The following is a 16,420-nucleotide window of genomic DNA, read 5'->3' as shown; positions in this document are numbered from 1 at the left end:
TGAATGTTTCTAATGAAAGTATGTAATTTCTTAATGAATTTTCTACACAAGAAAATCTGTACAAAATGTTAATTATCTCATACGTGTCTAGGACAGTGTCCGGCTGGAAGATAAATTACCAGATATGTTGTCTATCCAAGGAATTGCTCTTACAAATATTTTGTCCAAGGCGTTGGATTAATGCACATATCAAAAAGCTAAGTATAGATGGATTGAATAAGGGAGAAAAAGAATAGCAAATGCAGAATTTTTTTCTTTTTTTTCAGAATTTTTTTTAAGAATTGGTTATATAAGAGTATTATCAGTAAATAATGAATATCAAAAGAAGAAAGGAAATTTTCTTCATAGTCTCACATCAGCAGTAATTTTGAAGTTAGATAGTTGTCTTTCCAGATAAATAGAAACAGTTACTGCAATGCACATAACAGTTTTCTCTAAAATATTTGGCCTTCATCTATTTCAAGTTAATGATCCCAAGAGCTTAGCAGACACATGTACAGAGGGCACTTGCACTCAGAACTGCTTAATAGCTTTCTTACTTTCTTTGTTTTTTAACAACTCTTCCTAGTGTAGCTGTATCTCTAAAGTATTCTTGGGATATTTTTAAAATACAGGTATATAGTTTTTAGTTAGCATATAAACTGCTACAATGTGGCTTATTTTTAACAATAGTTCCATTATTTTTTTCAATATTTTGTACATTTATTATAATTCTAACACATGTAGATATGAATGTCTTTTTTAGGGACCTAGTTCTCCAAATATTTTACTTTATAATGCTATAGGTATTTATTTATTGCTGCTAACTACAACTTAAATAGGACATTTTTAGTATCACGGGAAATTACATTAAGAGCAATATCCATTTCTGGATCTTCTTAATATCTAAAATACTATTTTTGGCTATTGTGACCTTAGATGAGGGTAAGTCATTTTTAAATAAAATGCTCTGTTTTTTTCCCAGTAGAACCCCCATGAGCAACAGCCAACCTCAATATATATTTATTAAAAATTGAATGTATCTTTACAACCAGATTAAATATGTATTCAGTCAGATTAAAGTCGTTGGCAGCCTCTTGGTGTCGTCAGAGGTTTTTTTTTTTTTTTTTTCCCCCTGAAACCCCAATGTTCTCACCTAAACAGGGACCCATGTCAGAAAATGTAGCAGCAAAAATTTTGCTAATTATATCTCAGTTTCTTAAAGCATCTCTTTAAGGATAAGAGCAGTGGTTAACTCAACTTTAGCTGCATATAAGAATCATGTGAGGAACTTTCAAAAAAAACCCCATGTCTTGGAGTGCCTGGGTGGCCTGGTTGATTAAGTAGCTGACTCCTTATTATGGCTCAAGTCAGGATCACAGGGTCTTGAGAAGGAACCCCTCGTGGGCTCTGTGCTTGCCATGTGGTCTGCTTGAGATTCTCTCTCCCTCTCCGTCGGCTGTTCCCCGTGCTCATCTGCGGATCTGTGCTCTCTCTCTCAATAAATAAAATCTTAAAAAAAAAAAAATCCCCTTGTCTGGTGGGGTCCGCTCTAGTAGATTCATTCATCACCACTGTGCTTTGAGCCTGTCATCAATGTATTTTAAAAGCTACCTGGATGATCCTAATATGAATTCCAATTTGAGTACCACTGGGTTAGACACAAAACTGGCTTAGACAAAGATAAAGCTCTTTTGCTAATTTGAAATACTAGATAGCTAAGGGAAACTTTAATCATCATATTTAACTTTTACTAAATACTAATATGTGTACATTAATGCTAGCTCAATATTAGACTAGGAAGCTTTCTTTTAAAAAAAAAATTATTTATTCATGAGAGAGAGAGAGAGAGAGACAAAGAGGCAGAGACATGGGCAGAGGGAGAAGCAGGCTCCATGCAGGGAGCCCAATGTGGGACTCAATCCCGTGTCTCCAGGATCAGGCCCTGGGCCGAAGGCGACACTAAACCACTGAGCCACCCGGGCTGCCCGAAAGTTTTCTTTTTTAGACAGTTGGAGCTATGAATCTTATATATTACAAGGTTAAAATAGCCACTGCAAAGATGCCTTTGGCGGAGTGCAGAAAGAGATTTCTAGGCCACAAATATCCTCTGTGATGAGAGGGAAAAAAACTATGTCTGGAAGCTTAAATTTTGAAGAAAACTTTTGAAGCACTGAATAGGGAGGAGCAAAAAAGGACTTTTCCAGGATCCCACATTGAGATTACAGCATTGACTGCCTCTCTCAAAATGTCAGAGCTGCATTTTTTTCCTGGAAAACTAATGTCCTCACTGAAACAGGGACCCATGGTTCCGTCTACTCTGGCAAATAAAGGACTAGATGATTAATCTACAGGAGGTTATTTGTTATTTATAAAAAGGACAAATGCACTTCATAAGGTAGAAAGTCTTGGTGGTAACAGTGGAGTATGATCACCTTGTCACAGGAGCTAGGACTACTATGTGGATGTTAAAGCTTTTGGCCTTGACTTGAAGAATAGACTTTAGAACAAACAAAAAAGATTTTCTTATGAGGCATAATGAGAATGTGTTATCTGCAAAACATTCTTATAATTTTATTCCAATAGTTATCTTTTCTATGTACTTCCCCTTTATAATACAGCACAAGCAATTTTAATATTTATTCTTTAAGATGATTTTTAATCATAACTATGAAATATATATATCATGTAGAACTTACATATATTGCAAGTTTTTGACAAGAATTGTACATATATATTCTAATTCCATTATCAACAGAAACATAATTCTAAACTAAAATAAAATGCTATAAACACTTAAAATATCCATATGACATTTTTGCTTTACTTTTGCTTATATTTGTTGTATATTTAGAAGATATTTTTCATATGTTAATTTAAGTTGGTAAAAAAAAAAAAAAAGAATTAGAATGTACTAGTAAAAGGTAACAAAATTCCCTGAACTAAATGAACAGAAATTGTGGACTCCAAAGTAGATGCCTTGGCTCTAATGGAAACTTCTATTGTTTGTTTGTTTACAAAGTAAAGAAAACAGATTTGGGCCATATACAAAAGTTTGGATCACTACTTCACTCTCTTTGGGTTGTGTGAGTTTGAATAAATAATGCTCCCTTTAATCTTGATTTCTTCATGTGTTTAATGGGGAAGGAGTTTGAAAAAAAACCGTAAGGTAATCATGAGTTTTAAGTGAAATAATAAGAGACAACACTAAACAACAAGATAAAACACTTTCTAACTACTAAAAGAATCTACCCATGCAAATTTTAACAGTGTTAATAGTACTCAATGCATCAATCAGGTGTAGATTCTAAGAGTGTTATTATAGGGAGCTCTGTAGAAGGTTAGTTGCTATCTTAAGTGGTTGAAGGAAGTCCTGAGAGGTTTTGTGAGCAAGGTGATCAGTAAACTCTGGCATGCATTATGTTTGAACTTCATTTGACAGTGTGGAGAATCCCCAGCAATGAAGACATCACGAGCAAAGGAAGGGTTATAAAATCATGAGACATACTGCGATGGATGTTGAACTCTAAATAAGGAAGGCATCAAAAATAATTATTGGTAGATAGGGTCTGGATTATATTTTGACACATCTATCATGCCAAAAAGAGGGGTTTGTGGTGCAATTTAAAGACAATAGGAAACTGTTGAAGGGTGATGATATGTTTGAAGTGATGTTGAGGGTGGAACAAAGGAATAGGAATTTATTAGGCACCAGATACTTTGCTAGACACAGTACTGCAAGGTCCATTTCATTATTTTTATTTTACATATTAAAAAACTGAGCCATAGAGACATTAAAAATATGCCCAGGGGGGATCCCTGGGTGGCTCAGTGATTTAGCTCCTGCCTTCAGCCCAGGGCATCATCCTGGAGTCCCGGGATCAAGTCCCCACATTGGGCTCCCTGCATGGAGCCTGCTTCTCCCTCTGCCTGTGTCTCTGCCTCTCTCTCTCTCTCTCTCTCTCTCTCTCTGCCTCTCATGAATAAATAAAATCTTTTAAAAAAATATGCCCAGGGATATTCAGCCAAGAATCCTGGAGCCAGGACTTAAATCTAAGACTCTCTGGCTTTAAATCTTTCCATTACTCCATGAGACCTTTGTCATTAATCAGACAAATGTGTGTTGCGGTTTTTGGGATAAAGAGGCAAAGAGGCTGTGAAATCACAAAGGAAGTTCATTCAAGATGTAGCAGACACCTAAGGAGATGGGAGGGAAGCCAAAAGCATTTTCTTTTTTTTTTTTTTTGTAACATTTTTTAGGACACACCCATAAGCTTGATTCTTCTATTTTCTAAACATTGCTGATGCTCTTGTAGATTTATTTTTATTTCAAAATTAGTAGAATGAATTTAAATTTTCCTTAATAGTCATGTAAAAATTCAAAATATTCCTAACCGTACATTCCTAAAGTGTAGCTAGTTTAACACTCATGGCATTATATGGTACATGACTCAGCCAAACAGGAGAGGATTCATAGAGAGTGAGCACTGTAGGGGGCCTCTAGAATGACTCATATGCTTGAGCAGGTGCTAGAAAGACAAGCCATAAGATGAAATCTACTCTGTCAGTCCCTATATACATTTCCTCTGTCCTTGCATGTAACCAAGGTTTTCGCTGAACAAATGATTCTTCTCTTTTTTAAATTCAGTACCACCTTAGTTCTTAGGTGATTCTGATGGTGGCAGAGCAACCTAAAATAACCCCATTGCCTTTGTTATGGCTATTAATATTAAATTACTTTCCAGTAAGACGAATATGCTATAGCCATGGGCAGTAATTGGTATTTAGTGTTCTTCTCCAAGTCTCCTGACTTATTAGCCAAGCCTTGTAAGCATCACTTCCTCTGGAATTAGACATGTATCTCATGTCATGACCCTCCTTTGCTTTCTAGGAGACCCAATACTTTGTACTGAGCATCTGTCCTGATCCCTTTTCCAAGGATTAAACCAGATTTTAGAAGCTGGCTGCCTAGCACTTTAGTTGCCAATCTTCTTTGATGCCAGACCTTTGTTCCCTTACAGATATGTATTACCTGTGAATTGATCTCTCAGTTCACAGCTGCCTGGCTGGCTGGCTGGCTGGCTGCCTGGATTTCTTAGCATTGCTCAGCCGAGAATTTGTCACTGTGCTCTCGTACTTGAAGCTCCAGTATTAGTTGAAATACGATTGAGATTATATCTTACACTTACCTACTATCTGTTCATTCAGGCATGACTTCCTTGGTATCTCTCTTTTACTAGAGGGTAGGTCAGATTCAGGCATATATCCTTCCTCTTCTCCACTACCCCAGTGTTATCCGAACAGACATGATCCAAAGTTGACATAATCAAACTGATAGGAATGTTTATGGTGATAGGTAATATGAACCAATCCAGAAAAATGGCTGAATTATAAAATGAATAAATTACTATTCTTTGAAGGTAGGTTGAACACGACAGCAGGAACTTACTTCACCATCTAGTACAGTTTGGGAATCCATGCAGATATGTAGACTATTGGCATAAGGGAATTCTGATTAAAGGTTAGGGGAACCAGGCAGGATATCTGGAATGCTGTGGTCTGTCTTTCTTTCTTTCTTTCTTTCTTTCTTTCTTTCTTTCTTTCTTTCTTTCTTTCTTTCTTTCTTTTTTCTTTCTTTCTTTCTTTCTTTCTTTCTTTCTTTCTTCTTTCTTTCTTTCTTTCTTTCTCTTTCTTTCTTTCTTTCTTTCTTTCTTTCTTTCTTTCTTCTTTCTTTCTTTCTTTCTTTCTTTCTTTCTTTCTTTCTCTTTCTTTCTTCTTTTTCTTTCTTTTTTTTTTTTTCTTGTGGTGTTTCACACTAAAATATTAATCTAGAGAGGATTGGATGAATAAGTCAAGTCCTCAGTCTTTGAGAAACTGGGCCCAGGAAAGGTTATCGGGGCAGGAACAGAAGAATAATATAATTTTCCAGTTTCTAAACTAGGGTATAAAGTGGAGATTGGGTAATGAATAAAGTTCAGATACCAGGATATTAAAATAGGACTTGAGAATTGAAAAAATAGTAAATTGAGTTAATGGTGTTCCATCTAAATATGAATTAGCACTTCTTAAATTGTCCCAGACCAAGATTGTCATTGAGACCCAGAGAATTTTATCTTAATTTATTAATTTATTCCTAGTGGCATCCCCACTAAGAATATGCTAATATAAACTGTGTCAAAGAAAACATTAAAAAATGACATGAATAATTTTAAGGACTATTGCCTTCTCTGGAACATTTATAAGTGATTACTGAATGTGTTTTTTTACCCTCTGGAAGCCTGAAATGAAAAGCCTGTCTTTAGGCAGTGTTTCTAACATTCGTTGGAAGGCAAATTTTATGATATCAGAAAGCAAATTTTCTTTTCCCTCTTCCATTTTTTCATGGGGCTCAGATATGGTTAAAATAAACATAGTCTTTGGGATATGTTATTCCAGAATTTGTACATCTAGATATGTATATGTTTATATGGGTATGTACAGAGGGGTCTGTCTCTACATCTATCAATGAGAAGAAGTAAAAGATGTTCTACTAAGTTAGAATAAGACCTTATTATCGACAAGGGTTTCAGGAATAAAGAATCAGCATCATATCTCTCTTTAATATAGAACGTAGTTTCTAACGTAGCTTATACTTCTGCCAATATAAATGTCAAAGCAATTATTGTAATTTGTTGTGGTTTAGGAATAGCTCTGATCAATTGAATTACTATACTTATTATTATTTTATTATTTCATCTTTGTTATAAATTTGAATGCTATGCAAAAATGAAAATGTACCATTTCCTTCCCCAGAGCAACATACAATTGAGCAAGAGACAAGGATAACAAATTAACTCTGATCATAGTATGGAAAATACTAGCAAAATATATATTGAAAAAGAAATATATAGGAAACTGTACAGTCTTCAAACATATTATAGCATACTCACACACACACCAATCTCAACAGCAAAAAGATAAACAATCCAATTAAAAAATAGTCAAAAGACTCGAATAGACATCTCTTCAAAGAATATACACAATGGCCAATAAGCATTTGAAAAGATATTCAATATCGGTTATTAACAAATATATAATGAAATACAAATCAAAACCATTTCATGCCCACTGAAATGGCTGTAATTAAAAAAAATAGGGAATAACAAGTATGACAAAGATTTTAGAAATTGGAATTCACATATATTGCTGGTAGGTATGTGAAATAATATGTAGCTCTGTGAAAATCTGTTTGGCAGTTCCTCAGAATGTTAAATGTAGAGTTTTCATTATGACCTAGTAATTCTCCTTTTAAGTATGTACCCATGAGAATTAAAACATAAATTTGCACAAAATTATGCATATTTGAATGTTCATAGCAGCATTATTAATAATAACCAAAATATGGAAACAACTCAAATGTACATGAGCTGATGAGTAGATAAACAAAATGTGGTATATCCATAAAATGGAATATTTTTTTAGCTATAAAAAGGAATGATACATGATACAACATCTATGGACCTTGAAGTGAAAGAAACTAAACCAAATTATAGGATTCCAGTTGTATGGAATGCTCAGAATAAGGAGTTCTTTTTGAGGTGAATATAGTTGTGATGTTTGGACAGCAGTGTGCATATACTAAGAAAACCCACTGAATTGTATACTTTAAAATAGTTAAAGTAATGAATCTATGTTATGGGAATTTTAATGCAATAAAAACAACACACACACAAAACCCTCAACAGAAGTTACAACATGAAGAAACAAAATCAAAGTATAATTTACAAAATATAGGCATGATGCACTGGATGGGCACCTAGGAGTTAACTTTCTAACAGGATGCCTCGAAAGCTGACTTGTAAATTAGTATTTTTGGAGCTGGGAAATATTTTATGGTGGCACAAATATCACTGAATCATGGGGAAAGGCAGGGAGGATGATAATCAAATGCTAGGAAATAATATCTATGCCTTGTTTCCTAATGGAAAACTAAGAATCTTCTGTTTATTTCCCAGTTTCAATCTTGTTTTATCACTGTTAGTCAAACTCCTTGAAGCTTTAGATTACTTATCAGTCTTTTAGATGACTTATCAGTATTTATCAGTTGTTTTTCTCTAACTTAAATATGTTATAAATATGGGATTGCTTAATCAAATTATATTTTGATAACTGAGAGCATTGATTGAATGCTAGGTTGAATGCATATATTTGTATTCTATTTATATATATTATTCTAATAATATTTATGTTCCTTCATGACATTATTTCTCCTATTAATCAATAGATTCTTTGTTACAATCTTAATATGATGAGTGTCCTAAAAATATTTTAAAATCTTTCATAATTGAAAAAGTAATTTAAAAGATCTTTTGGTAACACATCTAAACTTTTTTTTTTTTTTTTTTTAATTTGGAGACATAAATGGCTTTATTAAGTGGTTCATGGATTGGGCAGCATCACTTCTATCAAGTAGAGATCCTTCCTTAACTTTGTTTCTTTTTTCCCCCTAAACTTTGTTTTTTAATTTTAATATCTGTTGATTATATTTTAATAGATCTTTGTTTCCAAACTGGGTTATTTAGCCACAGTAGTCATATGTAAACAACTTGTGTGTTCTCTATTTCTTTCTAGATTCCACAAAGAAATTAAAGGATGTTCTTGAAGAATTCCATGGTAACGGCGTGCTTGCAAAGTATAATCCTGAAGGGGTAAAGCTTTTTTTTTTTTTTTTTTTTTTTAATGTTGCTTTTATATATATGCTTGGAGGAGGGATTTCTTAATGAAGGGTCCTTGAAAATATATATACCATATACCATATCATAAACAAAATGGAATTCATAATGAAATGCTATTCTGGAAAACACATAAAATAATGTACTACCTTTTTCATTCAAAAACCGTCTGCTAATGAAAATAATATTTCTCTGTTATGTGCTTGAAAGAGTACAGATCATCTGTAATATAGCCTTAGGTTCTTTTCCTAGATGTTGAATGTATTGTAATTCTGAGATTGCTTGGTCAGGTATAATCAGGAAACAAGATTGATGGAAGAGAAAACCAAGTGTGCCTGCTGCTCACTCAGTGACCTAACAATTTTAACCCCAAATGAACACTGGTGGTGGCAGGAGGGTTACTCCTTTCAGAGAATTATTCCCTTGACTAAAGAAGGATTCTGCTATGGATATAACTGGCCTATAATTAAAAAAAAAAAACAGCTTTGATTTAAAAAGTGAGGGATCCCTGGGTGGTGCAGCGGTTTGGCGCCTGCCTTTGGCCCAGGGCACGATCCTGGAGACCCGGGATCGAATCCCACGTCGGGCTCCCGGTGCATGGAGCCTGCTTCTCCCTCTGCCTGTGTCTCTGCCTCTCTCTCTCTCTCTGTGACTATCATAAATAAATAAATACAAATTAAAAAAAAAAAAAGAATACGAAAAAAAAAAAAGTGAGGGACTTCTTTCACCATCTTGTTTTAACCTAGTACCAGTAAGCCAACAAGTCCCTGAAATTCCTTCCTTATAAAAACCTTCTTGTCCTGTTGATGGCTTTTGAACACCTTGCTTGAATGAGTATCTATCCTAATTATTTGTTAAATCACCTTCCATTTAATGTTAGCTGAGAGATGTTACATTTTAAGTGAGCATCTTAGCTGTGAGTCCTTTGGCAGTTTCACATCAATTTGTTAAAACAAATTGTCCTTTGCAAAATAATTTTTCCCCTGAATATATTATCTAACCTGCTAGATAGTTTGTTTACTGATTAAAAAGTGAGTTGTTTTTTTTTTATTAACATTGTCATTATGGTTTTGATTGTTTATAAGAGCATAGTTACTGGCTACCCTTCAATATTATATTTCTTGGATACTTATAGAATTTATATTTTAGTCAAAAGTAAATCTCCAATTCTAACCTTAAAACATTCATATTGTTTTATGATTTCCTCCCAGTATTTCTAATATCTATTTTCCTGCCATATTTTCTCATTCTATCTTTATTCTGATATATTACTATACCTTGTAAAAGTCTTTAACCTAAGATTTATTTCCTTTTTCAAGTAAATATTTAAAACTTACAAATGATGGGGGAAACAAAGCAATTTAAAGCCATTCCCATTTTCCTATATCAGGAACAAAAGCAGATATCTGGCCTGGCCAGATTTCCCTCATATTTTATTTTCCTAGATACCATAGTGTGAGAGAAGAAAATTTTGCCAGATAAATTTGTAGAACTGAAAATCTCAAAGACCAAGGAAGCAGAGCAGGAAAGCTAAACATCACAACTTTATGGAATTGTTGTAAGACCCCAAAATGCCATTAATATATACATTCATAACCCAATGAATTTGGAAATGTGCATGTTATATAATCTATACACAGAGCTAAGACCAGTTTTATTTTTTTCTCCCTAAAGATAGCTACTGGCTGTAAATTGGAGTGTGATATTGTTTGCAAAGTAGCCTTTTTGCTTCCTTTGATGATTTCTTATTTAAAAGACTCAAGACTTAGTCTTACTGATATTATATATTTCATGAGGATTATCAGTCACTGTATACTGGATTTATTGAGGTAATTACTAGATTCGTTCTAAGACACACATATGATGTCAGTCTTTTCAATACTGTAATAACTCCATAAATGCACAGATCTCCTCTTGAAATGCATTATTAAAATAATGAACAGTTGAAAAACAAAAAAAGTTAGATCTCATTATAACCCCAAAGTAATTCTAATTTAAGAGTCAAATCACTCTCAAACACTGATAGGTCCTTTTGCTTCAGGAAAAACAAAACAAAACAAAACAAAACTAAACTAAAGCTTACATGACTCTTAAATACTAGTATGTATTTTACAAAAGCCAATAGGAAGTAATTAGGAATATTCAATGTTGAGAAAGAAATCTTTAATGCGTTGAGGTCCTCTTCAGTACATGACTTCATGTAGTTTATAAAAGGTTACTTTGACACTGACAGAATTCATACTGTCCATTCGTTCATTTGAGAAATTCTCAGTCTCTGTTGGCTGGTCAGGTAATCCTCAAGTTGTTGGCAGAGATGACTACTTAATTAATGTTCTATTATACAAGAAAACTTAGGAAAATGTTTAATCTATACTACTTTTAGAATAAATAATCCTTTGTTTTCTAAAATAAACATTATCATCCATATAAAATGTTCTTGCAAAGAAAGAACAGGCTAAACATCTCTTATTTGCTTCTCCTCTTAGAAACAGTAGATGCTGGGACGCCTGGGTGGCTCAGCGGTTGAGCATCTGCCTTTGGCTCAGGGCCTGATCCCGGAATTGGGGATTGAGTCCCACCTCCGGTTTCTTGCATGGAGCCTGCTTCTCCCTCTGCCTATGTATCTGTTTCTCTCTCTCTGTGTCTCTCATGAATAAATAAATAAAATCTTAAAAAGAAGTAGATGCATTGTGTTTCTTATCACTTACTTGAATTACTGAGTTCTAAAAGCTCTCTGTATAAAAACTTAATACAATGAATATGTGACCGCTTAAGTCTATTTTAATGGAGAAGAAATATTAAGTGCATTATATGGATAAATCATTTTTATTTTTAATTTGTATCTTTTAAAGATCATTTAATAATCTTTCTTTGAAAAAAAAAAAACCCAGAATCAAAAAGAAATATAAGCCTAAACAATATCTTTAAAGATTCCTTAAGGATAAGAACTTTTAAAAGGTCTTGAGGTTGCCAAACAGATGGGTTTATAAAGTTTTAAATGAAGAAAGTCATTGTAGGAAAAGTAAAATTACTTTCCCAAGATTAACCAGTTAGTTTTATAACAAGAGTCATAATTAAAACCTAATTGTCTGGAATCCCAGTTTAAGAATGATGCCTTCTCCTCTTCACTTCATTGACTGGGTCTTAGATTGAAAGGCAAGGTGATGGGAGATGAGAGTAAGGGGAAGAGATATGTATTTCACATGAATTGAATGGCATTTCTTATGTAATGAGTATGGCATATTCTAGTACATGTAATTACTACTAAGTCGTGCCCAAAAAGGTAAGAGATTCTTACTTGTCTCCAGCTAATCTTATATGAATGATACAATGTTAAGAGTATGATTATAGCTAGTTTGTATTACCCATCTAATCTCAGTGAGATGGTTTATAGTAAAATATAGTCTGGATATCTCAAATATAAATAATTCATGAAATTAATGAAATTTGATAACATGAGAAAGAACCAGTTTGGCATTGCATTTTATATATGTAAAATATAGTATATTATAGTATAAGTAAATATATATTAATATAATAATATTATTTAGTATTAATTAATGATACTAATATATTGCTATGTTACTATAGCTATTTACATGTTTTCACCCCTGAATTTCAAATTCAACTCTAAATTGTTCCATTGATATCTAAAGATATGGGAAGAAATTAAGAAGTGGTATATGTTTGGGAAATATTTATCTTTAAAGGTATGGTAATGGGCTGGCATGTTATTCTAAAAGAAGCATTAGGAGTGGGAAATAAACATTTGTAACCTAATATATATTTATATATACTGTTATGTTTTCATAATCTTCTCTGGAAGATTTTAATCGTCTTATATGTGTCATTCATTATATTTATCTCTTATCCGTTTAGAGCTGTTTGCTGATTACACTCCATGATTGATCTAAATGATTCTCAAATTTTAACTTCTATCAGAATCACCTGGGGGTCTCCTTAAAACACAGATTGCTGCCTACCCCCCTGCCCTCTCCTTAGTTTCTGTGTTTCTAGGACGAGATTCAAAAAAGTATATATTTTTATTAGTTTCCCAGTTGATGATAATAATGCTGTTCAGGACCACATTCTGAGACTCATGGATCTAGGGTATGTTTTAAAATCAATCTGTAAAACCGACCTTTTAGTTATCAGCAATATGAGATAATGAGTATAAATTATCTTACATTAACACATGTATTCTTTCTTTCCTTGCATGCACAGAAACAAGACATTCTTAACCAAGTAAGACATTTTCTTTTCTATTAAAATCTGTCTTCTTTCTTTATTCTGATGTAATCTATGAATTTCTCATCCCTGTCATTGACCTGTATTTCTGTACCATTAAGATTTGTATACTATGCAAGGCTATCTGTAATACTTATAAAGTTGTAATTGACTGATATTTGTTCAAATCAGTCTCAAATGAGGGCTAATACCATAATGGAATTGAAGAGGATCTAGAGGGTAGGCTTTAGTTTTGTAAACTCTTGAATCTAATTTTTTAATTTCACCAAAACATGATCAGACTTCAACAAAATGACAAAATAATTCATTTAATGAAACTCTTAATTTATTAATTTACAATGGGAGATCTATAATTGCATTTAAATGCAATTGATAGGGATTTCTTTTGCTTGGGGGGAAGTATGTATCTACGCTGATATTAGAATTTGTGTGGGAAATAGAGCTGAAAAGCCACTAATCTTTACCTTTCTGGGAAAAAGAGAAACCCATCTGTTGCTTCAGTCACTATCTCCCAGTAAAGCCCATTTTATAAAGCAAGTTTTGGGACCTTTGTTCAGCTGGGTGCATACAATTACAACACATTTGGGGGATCTCTAAATGAATTTTTCTATCATATTAGGAATATCTCTTACCAAAATGCATGAGATACTTAAAATCATGATATTGTCTCCCTTGGACAGTAATGGATATGTACTAGCAGCTCTTTATTCACAAATTTCCTTGTGGTTTCAATGACAGCAAGCACTGTGATCTCATCACCAGCATGTTAAAGTACAGTTGGTTACCCCAGAATGATCTTGACTGACTTAGACACAGGTCATACATACATATCACAGTCTCCAATGATGAGGCAGGACTGATGGCAACTCATTGACTGTGATGACTTTTACGAATCTCTTTCAGAGGATGACACTTCCCTGATCTTATCCCGGACCTCTATGGAAACCTACCAGTTCCCCTAAGGACAGACTACATGGGCTTTTTGGTTTTAGGAAGCAGCCCTTCGGAGTAAATGGCTGCTTCTGTGCAGCAGGATTTAGCTATTATAAGACATTTATTGAACACCTTGGTCCATAGACACACCTTTCTGCATCACCTCATCCCTACTAGAGGCTGTCTGAAAACTGGTGTCAATTAGCCCTGCCTTTTTCCTGGTCAGCAGAATGAGTTTCTTCCTTTTCCTTGCTCAGTCTTTGTTCCATATGGAAATGTTTAGTAGGCAAGCAATGTCAGTTGCAGAATAGAAAGAACAAGGAAAGCTGCGGTTAGCCAAAGGGGTGGTGGTGGGGGGGGGGCGGTGGGGAAGCGCATGCCTATTTATTGCTCTATACTGTTCCTGGTCTATCAGTGTAGGATTTTCTCTTTACATTTCCTGTTAGTAGCTGATCCTTGGCCCAAGGTTGAGTTACATTTCATAATTCCCTGGGCCTCCCTTATCTTTGCACTTGGTGCTCTGTACTGTAGATTCTGCTAATGTGTATACCCTTTACATTTAGACAAGTGAGTTGCTTCATTCCCTTAATAAGAAACCTGGGAATCCATAACCTACATTTGGTAGTGCTGCTGCCTAATGTAATATTTTAAGTGTCTTTAACAAGGATATTGACACTGATATAATTATTAGCAATGATATAAACACCTTTTATTGTAAGCTATAATTGTCCTTCCAGAACCAAATTCAACCTTTTCCATTAAAGAAAGCATCTGGAAAGTATAACAGAGAAAACGTGATCTTAGCAGTCCAACTGAACTGAGTTCAAATCCCACATCTGCCACATATTAGCAGATCTTGGACAAGTTACCAGCCTCAGTTTGTAAAGCTATCAAATGAAAAGAATATTGGCCTTAGTGGCTTGTTTAAAGGGTTAAATTCAAAGTGTATATAAAATAATTATCTCTGTGCCTGATGTAGAGGTGTTCCATTGACATTTAAAGGCAATGGCCATTGGTCATACTTCAATGACTAACATGGTTTCATACAAAAGTTCTAGAATATCTGTGAAAAGTAAAAGTGGGAATATCTGAGATACACCACCAACCAATCCTGTCACCTTTATTTTCTGAGACTCACTTTTCTCAACTTTAAAGTGAGAAAATATAACTCGGATGTCTTTCCAACTCTAAATTGATTTCTTTCTACCACGAGGTATGAGTGGAGGACATCAGATGTGATTTGTTTCCCCTGCCAAGCCTGGCCACAATCCAGAATGCTGTCCTGGTATCAGAGTTATTGTGTTGTATCTGTTCTACCTCCCACAACTGCATAAATGCCAGGGCACTGAGTTAGCAAGGAATGGAAGTCACATGTTAACCAGTATTTGTGCTTCTCTTCCCCATTACTCTCAACATAAATTCTGTCATTTTCCTCATCTTATCAAACCTACAACCAGAGCACAGTTTTGAAAGCATACCACCAAACTGAATAATAAAGTGCCTTCTATAATTCTGTATCAGTGACCTATATTGACTCTGTATTAAATATTGTTGAAATATATAGTAACTTTCTTTTCATTATGTGACCGCAGTTAGAATGGAACCATGTAAAAACAGTCTGAGAAGAAATTTACATAGATACTGATGAGTTTAATTAGCTACATCTTATGATAGTTAAACACATCAATTTGAATAGCGTCTTACAGGTTTCTTGTAACTGCACTAGGGATCCAATCTCGATATTGCCAAAAAAATACTGTCTTGTATCTATGACAACATGTAGAATTTGAGAATGGACCATCTGCAATATTGTGTCCTAAATTGAAAAGTTAATGATTTGGCTGTTTCGAGTGGCTAGGTGATATCTCTCACAGTTGATATATTTCTCCCCTAACCTTCTGTAACAAATATTCAGAAGTGTATTTCCTACTACCCTTGTCTGCCTTCACTCCTGCTCTGTTCTCCTACTCCTCCTCACTGGTTTTTATAGAAATGCCTCTAAAACAGGAGCATTTTTATGCCTCAGAAAGGACATTTGCACTATCTGTTTTGTCTATCTGAGGTGTTCTTTCTCCAAATATGTGCAAAGCTTTCTCCTTCATCCCCTTTAAATCTTTATTCAAAGAACAGATTTTCTTTTACTGATCATCAGATTTAAAACAGGTACCCTCCCCCAAAATGTATAAACATTTTCTATCTTTTTTTTTCCCTACAACACTTAATACTGTCAAACCTTGTACATTTAGGCCTATTTATTTTTCTATTTTCTTATTCCCCTTGTTAGAAAATAAGCCTCTGGTGGAAGGATTTTTGCATGTTCCAATAGCATCTCTACCCCAACAGCTAGGACAGAGATTAGTACAAAATGGATATACCATGAACATTTGCTGAATATGAGAAAATCTCCATCCTGAAACCACCAGAATAAATTAACGATAGAGTGATGACATTTATTTTCATTCACTTTGAGTCTACTTGGATGAATACTAGTGTTATTTCTTTAGTATTAACAGGGATTTAAAAACAAAGGATCCAGATGGTCAGATATA

At 34.1% G+C, this 16,420-nt stretch overlaps 1 protein-coding gene across 7 annotated transcripts in view; it reads left to right on the top strand.

Moving 5' to 3' along the window:
* Nucleotides 1–16,420, top strand: part of DGKB (diacylglycerol kinase beta) — a 701,584-nt gene that overhangs the window by 141,089 nt on the left and 544,075 nt on the right. For 4 of the 7 annotated variants that reach the window (XM_038556977.1, XM_038556978.1, XM_038556982.1 and 1 more), the window contains exons 3-4: nucleotides 8,590–8,666; nucleotides 12,915–12,935. In XM_038556977.1, coding sequence (XP_038412905.1) covers nucleotides 8,590–8,666; nucleotides 12,915–12,935 — 98 coding nt within the window. The remainder of the gene's footprint in view (nucleotides 1–8,589; nucleotides 8,667–12,914; nucleotides 12,936–16,420) is intronic. The other 3 variants (XM_038556980.1, XM_038556983.1, XM_038556981.1) reach the window with 1 other exon arrangement.

This window comes from Canis lupus, chromosome 14 (assembly GCF_011100685.1).
Source record: "Canis lupus familiaris isolate Mischka breed German Shepherd chromosome 14, alternate assembly UU_Cfam_GSD_1.0, whole genome shotgun sequence".
NCBI classification, from domain to species: Eukaryota; Metazoa; Chordata; class Mammalia; order Carnivora; family Canidae; genus Canis; species Canis lupus.
This window is presented reverse-complemented; position numbering and strand designations above follow the sequence as displayed.